At 40.7% G+C, this 13,720-nt stretch overlaps 1 protein-coding gene across 1 annotated transcript in view; it reads left to right on the top strand.

Moving 5' to 3' along the window:
- Positions 1-13,720, top strand: part of LOC143924260 (carboxypeptidase O-like) — an 84,732-nt gene that overhangs the window by 65,636 nt on the left and 5,376 nt on the right. Inside the window, 2 exon segments of the mRNA XM_077448468.1 lie at positions 8,613-8,815; positions 12,659-12,743. Coding sequence (XP_077304594.1) covers positions 8,613-8,815; positions 12,659-12,743 — 288 coding nt within the window.

Raw genomic sequence — 13,720 nt, 5'->3', positions numbered from 1 at the left:
TCATCCTCCAGGAACTGGCTGCATACTGTCCCCATACTGTCACCACATGAGCCTGTGGGAACCCAGGACCCACTGCTCCAGCGTAGGGTCTGACAATGCATCCAAGGTTTTCATCCTGATACTTAATGTCAGTCAGGGTGTCATTGTCTAGCCTGTAGAGATCTGTACGTGTCTCCATGGATATGACTCCCAGACCATCACTGACCCACCACCAAACTGGTTATGCTGAACGATGTTACAGGCAGCATAACATTCTCCACGTCTTCTTCAGACCCTTTCAGGTCTGTCACAAGTGCTCAGGGTGAACCTGCTCCCATCTGTGAAATGTACAGGATGCCAGTGGTGGACCTGACAATTCTGAGGTTCAATGGCAAATGCCAGTCGAGTTCCACGGTGCCGTGCAGTGAGCACAGGGCCCACTAAAGACACAGCAAATTGATGTGCCATCCTGGAAGAGTTGGCCTGCCTGTGCAACCTCTGTAGCAGTGGTCATCAACCCTGTCCTCGGGGGCCCACTAACAGGCCAGATTTTATGTATTACCTTGTGGAGATGCAGACTAGAATACTGTAATCACTTAGCAGCAAATGATATCACCTGTGATGTATTTCAGTTATCTTGCAAACGTGGCCTGTTAGTGGGCCCTGGGGACAGGGTTGATGACCACTGCTCTATAGGGTTCAGGTATCGCCTCATGCTACCAGTAGTGACACTGACTCTAGTCAAATGCAAAACTAGTGAAAACAGTCAGAAAAGATGAGTAGGGAAAAATGTCAATAACCTCCATCTGTAAATCCAATCCTGCTTTGGAAGTTGTCTCATTGGTGCCTATCTAATGCACATGTTGTTAATTTCATTAACACCAAAGCAATTGAAACTGATTAGCAACTCCTTCTGCTACTTAACTGACCAGATCAATATCCCAGGAGTTTAATTGACTTGATGCTATACTCTGATTAAAAAGCGTTCCTTGAACTTTTTGAGCAGAGTATATATATATATATATATATATATATATATATATATATATATATATATATATATATATATGGAACATGCTGAACCATCTTCACTGTCAGGAGTGGTGCCATGATCCAAATGAGGATGTGGCTGCAGCCACACTGGAGTGCACATGTGAACAGAAGAGGGAACTTCCATTACTTGTTCATTATTTTGAGGCATGATTTAATGTCCCAGATGTGAAAGTGGCTGTAGACCCATTGGAGCTAACATGTGGGTCACATTTGAGTCTTCCCCACTGATTTCCATTATGGAATTTGCCAGTCAGTGTGTGTGTGGGGGGGGGGGGGGGGTGGCACTGATGCTCAATACCTAGCTGCTTGATCCATCTGGAATCCTGTGTAGAAGAATTATCCCCCTCTCACTTTTGTTGTCTGCTGATTTTTCTTGTTTGAAGGGATGCCGGGAAAACCAGTGCAGTGATAGCTCAGACGATCTCACAAGGAGTTGAAAGCAAAAGAAAACTTCTTCCTCTCACTTCTTTGCCAGGCTCTGACTGATGACTATTGCAGAGCCCAGCAGAGGAAGCCAGTTTTTTGCTTGGCTGAGCTGTCACTGCAGTGGCTTTCCCAGCATCCCTTCAGGCGTGCCGGCCACAGGAGCAGTCCTACCACTGTTGCTTCTCCTGTCAGCGGCGGTGCCTCCCTTCCCTCAATGCAGCGCCCAGGGCCCTCTGGATTAAAAGATGCCTCCCTCCAGCCCAGGCAATATGAGTTACCACCTGTGGAGCCACAGGGGGACAACACTATGTGCTCACAGTATGCATGCAACCCTCAGAACCTAAAACTTGAAGCTGCCGGCTAGTCAGGCCTACCTCTAAAGTGATTGGGCCTGGGTCCCCTACAGGAGGCCCGGAGGAACTACTTTATCGCCAGCCCTGCTTGACGCATATGAGAGTCCAATCCATATCCAAACCCCAAAAAATTATAATACTAAGATGAGAGAACAATGGCTTTGCCTCTTGAAGTTACACCATATAGGAAAGTTTGACTAACTTAGGTTTATATTTTCCAGATCACAAGAGAATCAATGGTATTAGAAGAAATGCATAGACTAGCTAGAAAGTTATTTTTTTCAAACTTGAAAACGAATGTCCATTCATACATTTGTTACTTTCGACTAATTGTTTATTTTGGAATCCAATTAAGTCATAGTATAAAAAAGTCCCCACTGTACCGCACTGTGTGGCTGCAAGTAGAGGGCCAGTGCATGGAAATAGGGACACCACAGACCCAAATGAACGTAGATGATTGCCCACCAAGTGATGAAGACTTTACTTAGCCATAAAGCCAATGATATTTCAGGGCTGCGCTGTACCCTTTAAGTAGGGTGACACCTTGATAAAGAGGCTCTGCTTGACCTCAAAATTTGTTGGTATGTCTGAGAAGTAACTTTTTTACTCCTTGATGATCATTTGTTGCTGTGCTGGCATCTATGTTCTACTTTGAGTGAGCCAAAATACGCATTATTGCCCTATCAGGCAATCGTTCAGCTGGACACATTTTATTGTCCATGTGTTCCTTTCTTGAAAACTGTAAACTGAAAATTGTGGCTACAGTATAGAAGGCAGAAAGGTAACTGGTCTGAAGGAAGATGTTGCTACTAAGTAAACCCTACCATCCTACCACATCCAGTAAGTGAAGTGAGAAAATCTTGTCATGTTTCGGAACACAACATAAGGAAGTGAGGACAGTGGTAGAGACTACCTTTTTGTAAAGAGGGTCTGGAACTCAGAATCACCTTTGTCCTATGTAAAACAAAAAGAAAAGGCTCTTTGCAAGAAAGAACCACCAACTCAGAGACATGTCTGATGGAGGTAATGACCATCAAAAAAGCCACCTTATCTGTGGGATCTGCCAGTGGCATATCCTAAATTGGTTCAATGGGGGGTTTTGAAGAAGCAAAAGTACAAGGTTCTGGTCCTATAGACACATAGGCCAAAATGGGGGATTAACATGAGTGACACTTTGCATAAAGTTCGTGACAAGGGAGTGTGAGGGCAAAGGTTTCTGCAATAGAATGACTAAGCAAAAAAACTGCCTCTTTAGATGACTAAGAGCCAGCTGCTGGTCCAGATTAGACTGAAGGAAGGCCAGGATGTGAGAAATAAAGTATTCCTCGGGACCTTTACCCCAGCCACACTACTGTTGAAAAGTTTTAGGCAGGTGTGAAAAAAAAAGTTGTAAATCATGAATGCTTTCAGAAATAGAAGTGTAATAGTTTTTGTTTTATCAGTTAACAAAATAGAAAGTAAATGAGCAGAAGAGAAATCCAAATCAAATCAATATTTGGTGTGACTACCCGTTGCCTTCAAAACAGTATTGATTCTTCTAGGTACATGCAGTTTTTGAAGGAACTCGACAAGTAGGCTGGTCCAAACATCTTGGAAAACTAACCACAGATCTTCTGTGGATGTAGGTTGCCTAAATTCCTTCTGTCTCTTCGTGTAATCCCATACAGACTCATTGATGTTGAGATCAGGGCTTTGTGGGGTCTAAAACCCTCACTTTCAGGACTCCTTGTTCTTCTTTACTCTGAATATAGTTCTTAAATGACATTGGCTGTATGTTTGGGGTCATTGTCTTGCTGAAGTATAAATTTGGGGCCAAGTACATGCTTCACAGCCAAATATTTCGAATTTTGACTCATCAGTCCACAGCACCTGCTGCCATTTTTCTGTATCCCAGCTTCTATGTTTTCATGCACAGTTGAGTCTTTTAGCCTTGTTTCCACATCAGAGATATGGCTTTTTTTGGCCTTCTGGTTGAAATAAGGGAAAGAATCATGATGTTTCTTTTATCTGCTGAATTTCCTTGACCAACTACTGCATATACTGTCCTCAACTTTTCCCGTTTTTTTTTAACTACTTGAAAAGAGCTTCAACAGCACATCTTGAACAGTCTGCTTTGAAATATTTGCCCAGAAGAAACCTTGCTGATGCAGTATAACTAACTTGTAGAGATCGTAAAGTGGGTGTGGCACTGCTAGGAGTTAGATAGATTTGTACATACTGCAATTTCTGTATTTATCAGCAAACGTGAAACAAAACAATTGTGTGGCCAATACGAATATTGTACCCTAATATACAAAACTTAAACAATATATACCAACTAAAGCATCAATATGTATTTTTATACCATCAAATATATAAAAGTGGCAAAAAAATGTATTGTGCAAAAATGCATTAAGGTGACAAGTTAAAATTCATAACTTTACTAGTGATACAGTGGAAACTGACATGTGCTTAAAATTAATAGTTCTTTGTGTGATATTGCAGAAGAATCACCTAAGCAATACAGTTGTGCTTCACAAAGTTGCAGGAATCTTAAGTATTCCTTCTGCAATATCACACCAAGGACTATTCATTTTAAACACTTGACACTTTCCACTATATCACTAATGCAGTTATGAATTTTAGCACTTATAGACATATTGATGCTTTAGTTAGTATATAGTATATGGTTTAAGTTTTCTATATTAGGGTGCAATATTCTTATTGGCCACACAATTGTTTTGTATCACGTTTGCTGATAAATACACATATTGAAGTATGTACAAATATATCTAACTCCTAGCAGCGCAACATCCACTTTACTATCTCTACTACATACATTCTAACACCTGTTCAAGTGGAGGCAGCAGCTGTAAACATTATCACTTAGTCCATAGCACAGAACTACCCTTTCTTATTTCCATAACTACCTTGTGTCTTTTTACTGTGCTCAGTCTTGTCATAGTGAATGACCTGTGACATGAAACTGTCTTTCACAACCTCACTTTAGTATCAGAGTTTGGATGGTCTTCACTCAGTTTTAAGCCTCCTACACAGCTGTTTCTGTTTCAGTTAACGACTGTGTTTCAACCTGCATATGACATTGATGGTCATTAGCACCTGCTTGGTATAATTGGTTATTCATACATCTGACTCTAATCCTACAAAATCCATGACTTTGTACAGGTGTACAAAGTGTGTAAATGTAAGAATTGATGATGGTTTCAAGGCAAAGGGTAGTCACACCAAATATTGATTTGATTTTGATTTTTCTTCTGTTAACTCACTTTGCATTTTGTAAATTGATAAAAAATAAACAAGGAAATTCATATTTTTTAAAAGCATTCCTACTTTACAGCATTTCTTCACACCGGCCGAAAGATTTTGTACAGTACTGTAGGTTCTCTAGGTATAATAGTAGATCCTAAAAGGGGTGGATTTTTTCCCCTTAAGCAAGACAAGTCCACAATGACCCTAAGCCTTAAAGTGGTTCTAAAGCCTTATACCATGTACACACAATCGGACTATCTGGTAGACTTAGTCCAGCAGACCATGTGTGGGCTCCGGTGGACTTTTTCTTCCCAAAAGTCAGACGGACTTAGAAAGAAGTCTTGACACAAAATTGTCCACCGGACTCGGCTGTCCGGCGGACAATCCGCTCGTCTGTGTGCTAGTCCACCGGACTTTTCAAATGAACGGACTTGTCCACATACGGGGTAAAGTCTGTTCATTTTGAATGTGACTCCAGGTAGACGGGACTAGCGAAGGAAGTCAATGTCTCTGCCTCCATCTGCGAAATTGACACCTTGCTAGCCCTGTTGTCTGGTATGGATTTAAAGGGGAACCCCTACACCGAAAAAATGGCGTGGGGGTCCCCCTCAAGGTCCATAGCAGACCCTTATCCGAGCATGCAGCCCGGCCGGTCAGGAAAGGGGGTGGGGACGAGCGAGTGCCCCCCCTCCTGAGCCGTATCAGGCCATGTGCCCTCAACATGGGGGGTGGGTGCTTTGGGGAAGGGGGGGCCTGCGGCCCCCCCACCCCAAAGTACCTTGTCCCCATGTTGATGAGGACAATGGCCTTTTCCCAACAACCCTGGCCGTTGGTTGTCGGGGTCTAGGGGCGGGGGGCTTATCGGAATCCGGGAGCCCCCTTCAATAAGGGGGCCCCCAGATTCCAGCCCCCCATCCTATGTGAACGTGTATGGGGTACGATGTAGCCCTACCCATTCACCTGGGGGAAAACGTGTAAATAAAAAACACACAACACAGGTTTTTAAAGTAGTTTATTAGTCAGCTCTGGGGGTCTTCTTCTGACTTCGGGGTCTTCTCACTGGGCTCCTCTGCTATCTTCTGCTCTTTTGCCACTCTTTTGCTAGCGGAGGAGCCCGGCTTTCTCCTTCCCTCTTCTTCCGACTTCGGGGGTCTTCTTCCGACTTCTCCAGCTCTTCGGTTCTTCTGCCGGGCTCCAACACTCACGCTCAGGAGGGGGAGCGCTCACTCATCCCCACCCCCTTTCCTGACTGGCTGGGCTGCGTGCTTCGATAAGGGTCTGGTATGGACTTTGGGGGGACCACCACGCCGTTTTTTCAGGGTAGGGGTTCCTCTTTAAATCCATACTAGGCGACAGGGGCTAGCAAAGTGTCAATCTCACCAATGGAGGCGGCAACATTGACTTCCTTCGCTAGTCCCATCTACCTGGAGTCACGTTCAAAATGAACAGACTTTACTCCATGTGAGGGCAAGTCCGTTTGTTTGAAAAGTCCGGCGGACTTCCACCAAAAGTCCGGTTGATTGCCTGCCGGATAGTCTGATCATGTGTACGTGGCATTAAGGTTTTTTTACCTTAAAGTGGTAGTAAACTCGAAATATAAAAAAATAAATAAACTTTTCCCATGCAAGGCAATTTTATAATGTGCTAGTATGCTAGTAGTTCATCTAGATATCTTATGACTTGAATGCCATGAGATCTGAGCAGAGAATGGGAAAATTAGCAATTTGAATGTCCACTAACTCCAGAAATGTCATTGGTCTGAGAGAAGCAGATCTTGCAGACTCCATATAAACCCTTTGAGCCCTTCCTCTGCAGGAACTGAGATAACCATTCTGTGTGGCTTTAGTTGACAGTCTATAAATCTGTCTCTATTTAGGGTAAAGCTGGTAGATTAGAGGGTAGGAATTGAGAAGGGGCAGGGACAGAAATTCTATTTTGTAGCCCCTGGAATTGAAAGATTGGACCCCAAAGTCTGGGATGTCTCTGATCCAGTCTGATGAAAATGCCAACAGACATCTCCCCATCCCAGGGAGTGAGGGCATCCCTTTATTGTGAAGAGGGCTTCTGGGAAGGCTCAGTATGCACAGAAAACAGTGTCAATCTAGAGCCCTAGCAAATTATATTTTCTAGGACATCAGCACAAAATAGCAGCGCCAAGGGCATAAGCTGTCGTTGTTTTAGCTAAACAGAGTCCTCAAAAATAGCAGCATGTTCTCTATACATTTTTCCAGTCTAGTCAGCACTAGCCAACTAAATGGGCATAGCTGCAATGACTGGTTGTAAGGCAGGACCAACGAGAGCAAAGGTTGTCTTCAAAAGGTTTCAAAATGTCTATCAACAGAAGGGAACATCCTCAACAGCAACAGTGAGATGCTTGTTGAAAACAGAAATAACAGGATCCACCACCAGGACAGACACATTGTTTCATAAATGCATTTTCCCTATTATTAAACTCAGCAAAAGGCTTTGGAGGAATTCTCATGCAAAGCACAGTTAATTTGTGTGTGCAAGGAAAAGGTCGTTCTAGATTTTGCCAGCCATGTATTGCCCATAAAAGCTTGTTTTGACTGGTGAGATTCTGGAGCTGTTAGGCAAAGGCTAGTACACGCTCCAATCAATAATTGGTTTGGTGTGAAGCCTTATATTATGCCTCATAAATTGCCGGATGTGAAAACTCCTCTGCAGGATCATTTTCTATGTCTACCTCACCATCCTCATATCATCTGCAAAGTCATATTCCTGCATACATTCAGGTTCCATAAGCAGAAGAGTGCTTTTTTGCCCTGATACCAAAGGTTCTATAAGGGCAGACAGTTTTCCAAACAATCATACATAGTTGCAGTGGTGTGTGGAAAAGCATGCACATTTTTAAAAGGTAAATGTTATAATAGCATTATCTACCGCCAACATTGTAGAGATTGTTACAGAGGGAGATAACACACTAGAGTGGAAAACACCCCACATGTAAAACATCACAATTTACAGGGAAATCCTGTCTTAGCTTATCCATTCTGCAGATTCTTGGATGGAGCCATCCATTGCAGTGGGCATACCCCCAAAAGAGTTTTCAGGGGCTGGGTGTCATAGGAATGGACCAAGGTCCTGGACCTGTATAGATCCCTGTGGCTAACTACATTCATTGCAGCCATGTGCTAAAGTGAGCCTGAATGCAAGATCCAGTTCTTAATGCAAACATTACAGGCTAGGTCCAGGTATGGTTCCCACAATGTACATTAGGAGTAACTGATTCAGAAACCGCTAGTGAGTCTTCAGCCAATCAGCAGTTCGATTTCTGTAGAAGTTTCAGTAAAAGTAGTGAAAAAAATGTAATAAGAAAGAATGGTTTCAAAGACATTGCCATAGAAGAAAAGGTCCCACGAGGTGGGTGGGGTTATACAAGAATGCAATGGGGACACTCCCAAGAAAACTTTTGGAAATGTCCAATCACCTATCCTTTACTATATGATTACGAAATTAACTTTGCAAACAATGCTTAATCATGTGCTTCAACCCCACTGTATTTGATATTATATTCTTTTTACATTTGTCCAGCTATTGGTGCCTCAAGAAACTGTAGCAGCAATACCTTTTGTGGGCCATCTGCAGCCTCAGAACCTGAAACAAAAGCATTAGCAGGTCTTATAGAAAACATCAAATCCGATATTTTGTTTTACCTTACTATGCATTCCTATGGCCAAATGATCCTTCTACCATATGGCTACAAAGATGAGGTTTCCAAAGACCACGATTTAATGGTAAGTAACACCACTTGTTTAAGTAAGCTTCTTTAGTATTAATTTTAGACTAGATGAAAATGGAGACACAGCTATCTGATAAAGTAACACATTTACAGCATACTGCCATATTTTGTAGAAACTTTAAAACTAAAAGAAGCCTGCTTTATGACATTTGACATTTAAATTACAGTGATTCATTCACCACCAGTGAATGTTTTCTGAAAGTTACATTCATTGCATTATGAATATGCCCCTATGAGTTGTTGCCATTTGGAGGACAATAGTAGGGCTGAGAAAAGCAAACACATAGGCTTCTGTGTTGACTTTCTCCACCAATACTAATTGTGAATAGAGTACTAGCAAAATAATGAATAATTTTGTCCGAGGACTCCAAGTTTAAAACAAGTGAAGTGGCATAACTCTTCTCAAATTACTACTTCAAAGTGCAAACATATATACAGAGCGAGAGCTACCCAAGAACCAAGTTGAATTTGTTCAAGTATAAGCTGTAATATTTACTTTATTCCTTTTACCGTGCTGTCTCTTCTCCAAGGCGATCTGGCTAGTGGTCATAATCTGATGACATCACATACTATGCAGGACCAGCAGTCCTGCACTGTATGTGAAGATGGCCCACAACTTGGAGTGTGGGACAGGAAGGAGAGCACCAGAGCCTGCTGTAGCAAGGAAAAGGCTAAGTATTACAGCTTTTTCCTCTTTAATATATTTACTATTTATGAAGGATAACTGCGCCAACCATAAACCTATACCTTGTGTCTAAACAATTCTATCATACAATTTATGTGAATATACAAAATTAGGTGAATACATAAAAAATATATAAGAAAATATATAAATAATAAAAAAATATATATTATCAAAAATACATACGATATCCCTTGTGCTCAAAAACATCATGCTTTTATGCACCACAAATACGTGATTCACCACCACCTTCCAAAGTTTGCACTCACCAGAAAGCAATAATAAAAGCGCCTCAATATTATGCCAGGATGTGTTTTCCTTCCATAGGGAATACCACGACAGCAATTATCACAGTGTTCCATCCATGCTTCAACAATCTAAAAATCTCATGGAAAACAAATAGCCATCATTGCATGACATTCTAAGCATTATTTTGTACCTTTTTTAATACAAACGTTTTTATTGAGAAAATGAGGCTTGGACAATAAGCATCATTTACAGTGAATATGACAACGTGTAACAGAGTGTAAAGCCAGTAATTACAGAGTTCACAAATCGAGGTTAGGAAATCGGCTTTCAAACTAGAGCTATTGTAGTTTCCTTTTATAATGTTACATCAATAGGATTTTATGTGGAGACTGCCATGAAGAGAGAGACCTAAGGCAATCTGAGGATAATGTAGGCTCCCTCACATTAACATGACACTTCAGCATCAAAAATATTAGAAAAAATACTAACAAACCATAAAACTAATAAGAAAAGAAGAACTCAAAGACTGAGATATAAAACATAATAGTGTACAGGAAATCAAGTTGGGAATTGCTGTCAGTAATACTTCCTCGTGTGCAGGTGCCCTAGTAGTATGGTCAAAGAGGTATAAAAGTGCTCACGGGGCCCAGGACCTCCATTTCAGATCATAAATGTGCATGGTATCCATGATAGTGTGGAAAACCTTCTCCATGAGTTGGGTAGCTGCCATTCATTTAAGGACCTGATCCCAGGGGACCCCAGGGGAATGCCAAAACAAGGCTACAGACCAGTGGACCGCACTAAAGAGTGTGTGAGATGGGGTGGTGGATCTAGGTATGTCAGTGAAGAATAGGCACATCTGGTGGGTTAGCGTAGTCGGGGCACTTGTGATCTCCCCTACCTTAGAGGTTACTTTCTGCCATAGGTCCCTCAGAGCAATGCAGCTCCAGAAAATGTGTAGGTGGGTCCCCCTTTCAGGGCAGCCTATTATTTTGTATCTTAAAAAAATGATAGACGAATGCACTCACATGTTATTGTGCCTATAAGACAAGCACAAGTCTATCCAGTGATCCAAATCTCATGTAAAACAAATAGCCACCATTGCCAAACAGTCTAAGCTTTATTTTGTATCTTAAAAAACTGATAGATGAATGCACTTACATGTTATTGTGCCTATAAGACAGGCACAAGTAGTCGATCCGGCGATCTGAGTAAAGCCCTTTGCTCTTCGTCCTGTCTCTAGGAACCGGTGTGTGGTAAAGGCCTCGGTTTGGTGTGGGTCAGTGGCAGGAAGTGACGTTGACACTATTCACTGGTTTCTGCATGTTTTGCATCATTCATGTGTCATCAGGAAGCTCTCCAGCTCTTCCTGATGATGCACGAATGATGCAAAACACGTAGAGGCAGGTAAATGGTGTCAACATCACTTCCTGCCACTGATTCACACAAAACTGAGGCTTGCACCGGACACTGTTTCCTAGAGACGGAACAGCGAGCAAAGGGCTTTACTCAGATCGCTGGATAGACTTGTGCCTGTCTTATAGGCACAATAACATGTAAGTGCATTCATCTATCAGTTTTTTAAGATACAAAATAAAGCTTAGAATGTTTGGCAACAATGGCTATTTTTTTTCCATGAGATTTTGAGATTGCTGAAGCATGGATGGAACACTGTGATAATTGCTGGCAAACCTGTGTTATACCCTATGGAAGGAAAATAAATCCTGCCATAATATTGAGGCGTTTTTATTATTGCTTTCTGGTGAGTGAAAATTTTGGAAGGTGGTGGTGAATCATAAATTGGTGGTGTATAAAAGCATTACGTTTTTGAGCACAAGGGATATTGTATATACTTAAAAAAGCAGCACTGGGACTTTGTATATATATATTTTTTAAATATTTTTTTGACTGATAATTTTTCACAAGTATTTTCTTATATATTTTTTATGTATTCATTTAATTTTGTATATTCACATGAATTGTATGATAGAATTGTTTAGACACAAAGTATAGGTTTAGGGTTGGGCAAGTTACTCTTCATGAATACACTTTTCACTATCCCACACTATATAGTGGGTAATTTATAATGGCAGCAGATCCTATATTTACGCATTTATATTTCTTGATTTGCGCTGGTGACAACACTCAATAAAATAAATGTTTTTTTGTTTGAGATGGAGAAAATTTTTATTTTGTTAGCAATGAGCAACAGCATATGTTAAAAACAGAGAGAAACTAACTACAAATTTGTTATAATTTCACCTCTCAAATACATATACTTTATTGTATGCTACAAAATGTATAAGTGTTTGCTCCAATAAATTCACCATATGGTTTAAGTAGCATAAGATTTCTATAATTTTGTTTTGCCTTCTTTTTGATCAATCATGTCAGAATAGTTTGGACTTGATGGACCTTGGTCATTTTTCATCCTAACTTATTACGCTTCTATAATGAACCTAAGGTTAAAAGGCTTATGCTTCTATGATTAACCTAAGGTTATAGGTATTTTATGCTTTTATGATGAAGTTAAGGTGATAAGATTTTATTTGAATGTATTCACCAGAAACACCATACAGTAATTCAACTGACCATAAAATAAAATATTAAATATCACAATGCTTTATCTATTCTGATGAGTAAAATAGCAACTATTTTACAGGCACTACACACAGTATCTCAATTTTTAATAATATTTTAACATGATTGATCCAAATCTATATTGTAAGATAATGGGATTCCAAACCTATTTAGAAAAACAATTTAGAGCACCCTTTAAAGCATAAAAAAATCTTCCTCTGAAGCTACTGTACGTGTACACTAAGAACATTACTTTACAGAAATGTTTAAAAAAAATCATATTTTTTACAAGATGAAAATCAGTGAAATCTGTAATTATCTTTGTAGATGACAGTTGCAACAAAAGCTAATGCAAAAATGAAGGAAAAAAACAATAATGAATATGCAGCTGGAGCTTCAGCTTCTGTAATTGGTAAGTAAATAGCATAATAATATTAGCAGGTTTTAACATATTTTTTTAATATAGCCAATACAGAGTCTAGGATGAACAAGGAGCTAGTTGTGGCCATACTACTTGAGCTTCAGCACTTTAACTGTTTTGGTTCAATGTATGTAAGAAAGCCTTTTCAATATTTTTTTTTTCAATACATTTTAATAATTTTAAATAACAGAACAGAAAGTAACCATTAACTGCAGGAAATACAAAGTGCAGAATGATGAGTTGTTATGTCAAACACAATGTTTGTTTCATAGGAAAATGCCTGTGTACCAGTGACTTCTCCTCTGCTGATGGAAAGCAAGAGAGATAAATGTATAGTATCTTGGACCTTCAGAACCAGTCAGTTATCAATAAATACAAGGCTTTCTCTGACTGCCTGAGATGGACATTGTGATCTGACCGCCCCTCCATCTCAGGCAATCATGCCTGGGAGGTCTATGGGAAGAGGTAGAGGTTGTTCCCATGCAGCCACTGGGGGCAGGCAAGTTTTGTATAATAGGCCCTAATGGTAGTCAGGGCACAGCATCAAGAGGCAAGGCAGGTAGGTCTTTCTTTCCTGGCAATGGGAATGCTATACAGCCACAAAGAACATGAAGGAGATAGGTAGAGTAGCTAACCAAGCCTTCCCTGTCCCTTTTATCTCAGGCACAGACTATCGTAATGTCATCTGCAGATGCAAAAGTGCTGGTTCTTCCTCCTCATCCACAGCGAATGCTGCTGTTACCCTGAAAATTGGCATGGAGGAGTTGACATAATTATTTGAGCACAGTGTCAGTCACAATTAATTGCACCCGAGGACAAGAAGAAGAGCAGTGGTAGCATAGAAGGAGATGACAACAGACAGAGAGAACCAACTGATGCACCTGCAGCTTACTGCCAAGCTGGTTAGCATCTAAATGTCACCTTGGCAAAATCACTGGTTTTACATCTGCTCTCATTCCACCCGATGG

The sequence above is a fragment of the Lithobates pipiens genome, unplaced genomic scaffold (genome assembly GCF_037356315.1).
Source record: "Lithobates pipiens isolate NorthernLeopardFrog02 unplaced genomic scaffold, aLitPip1_a1.2 Scaffold_22, whole genome shotgun sequence".
Classification (NCBI taxonomy): Eukaryota; Metazoa; Chordata; class Amphibia; order Anura; family Ranidae; genus Lithobates; species Lithobates pipiens.
This window is presented reverse-complemented; position numbering and strand designations above follow the sequence as displayed.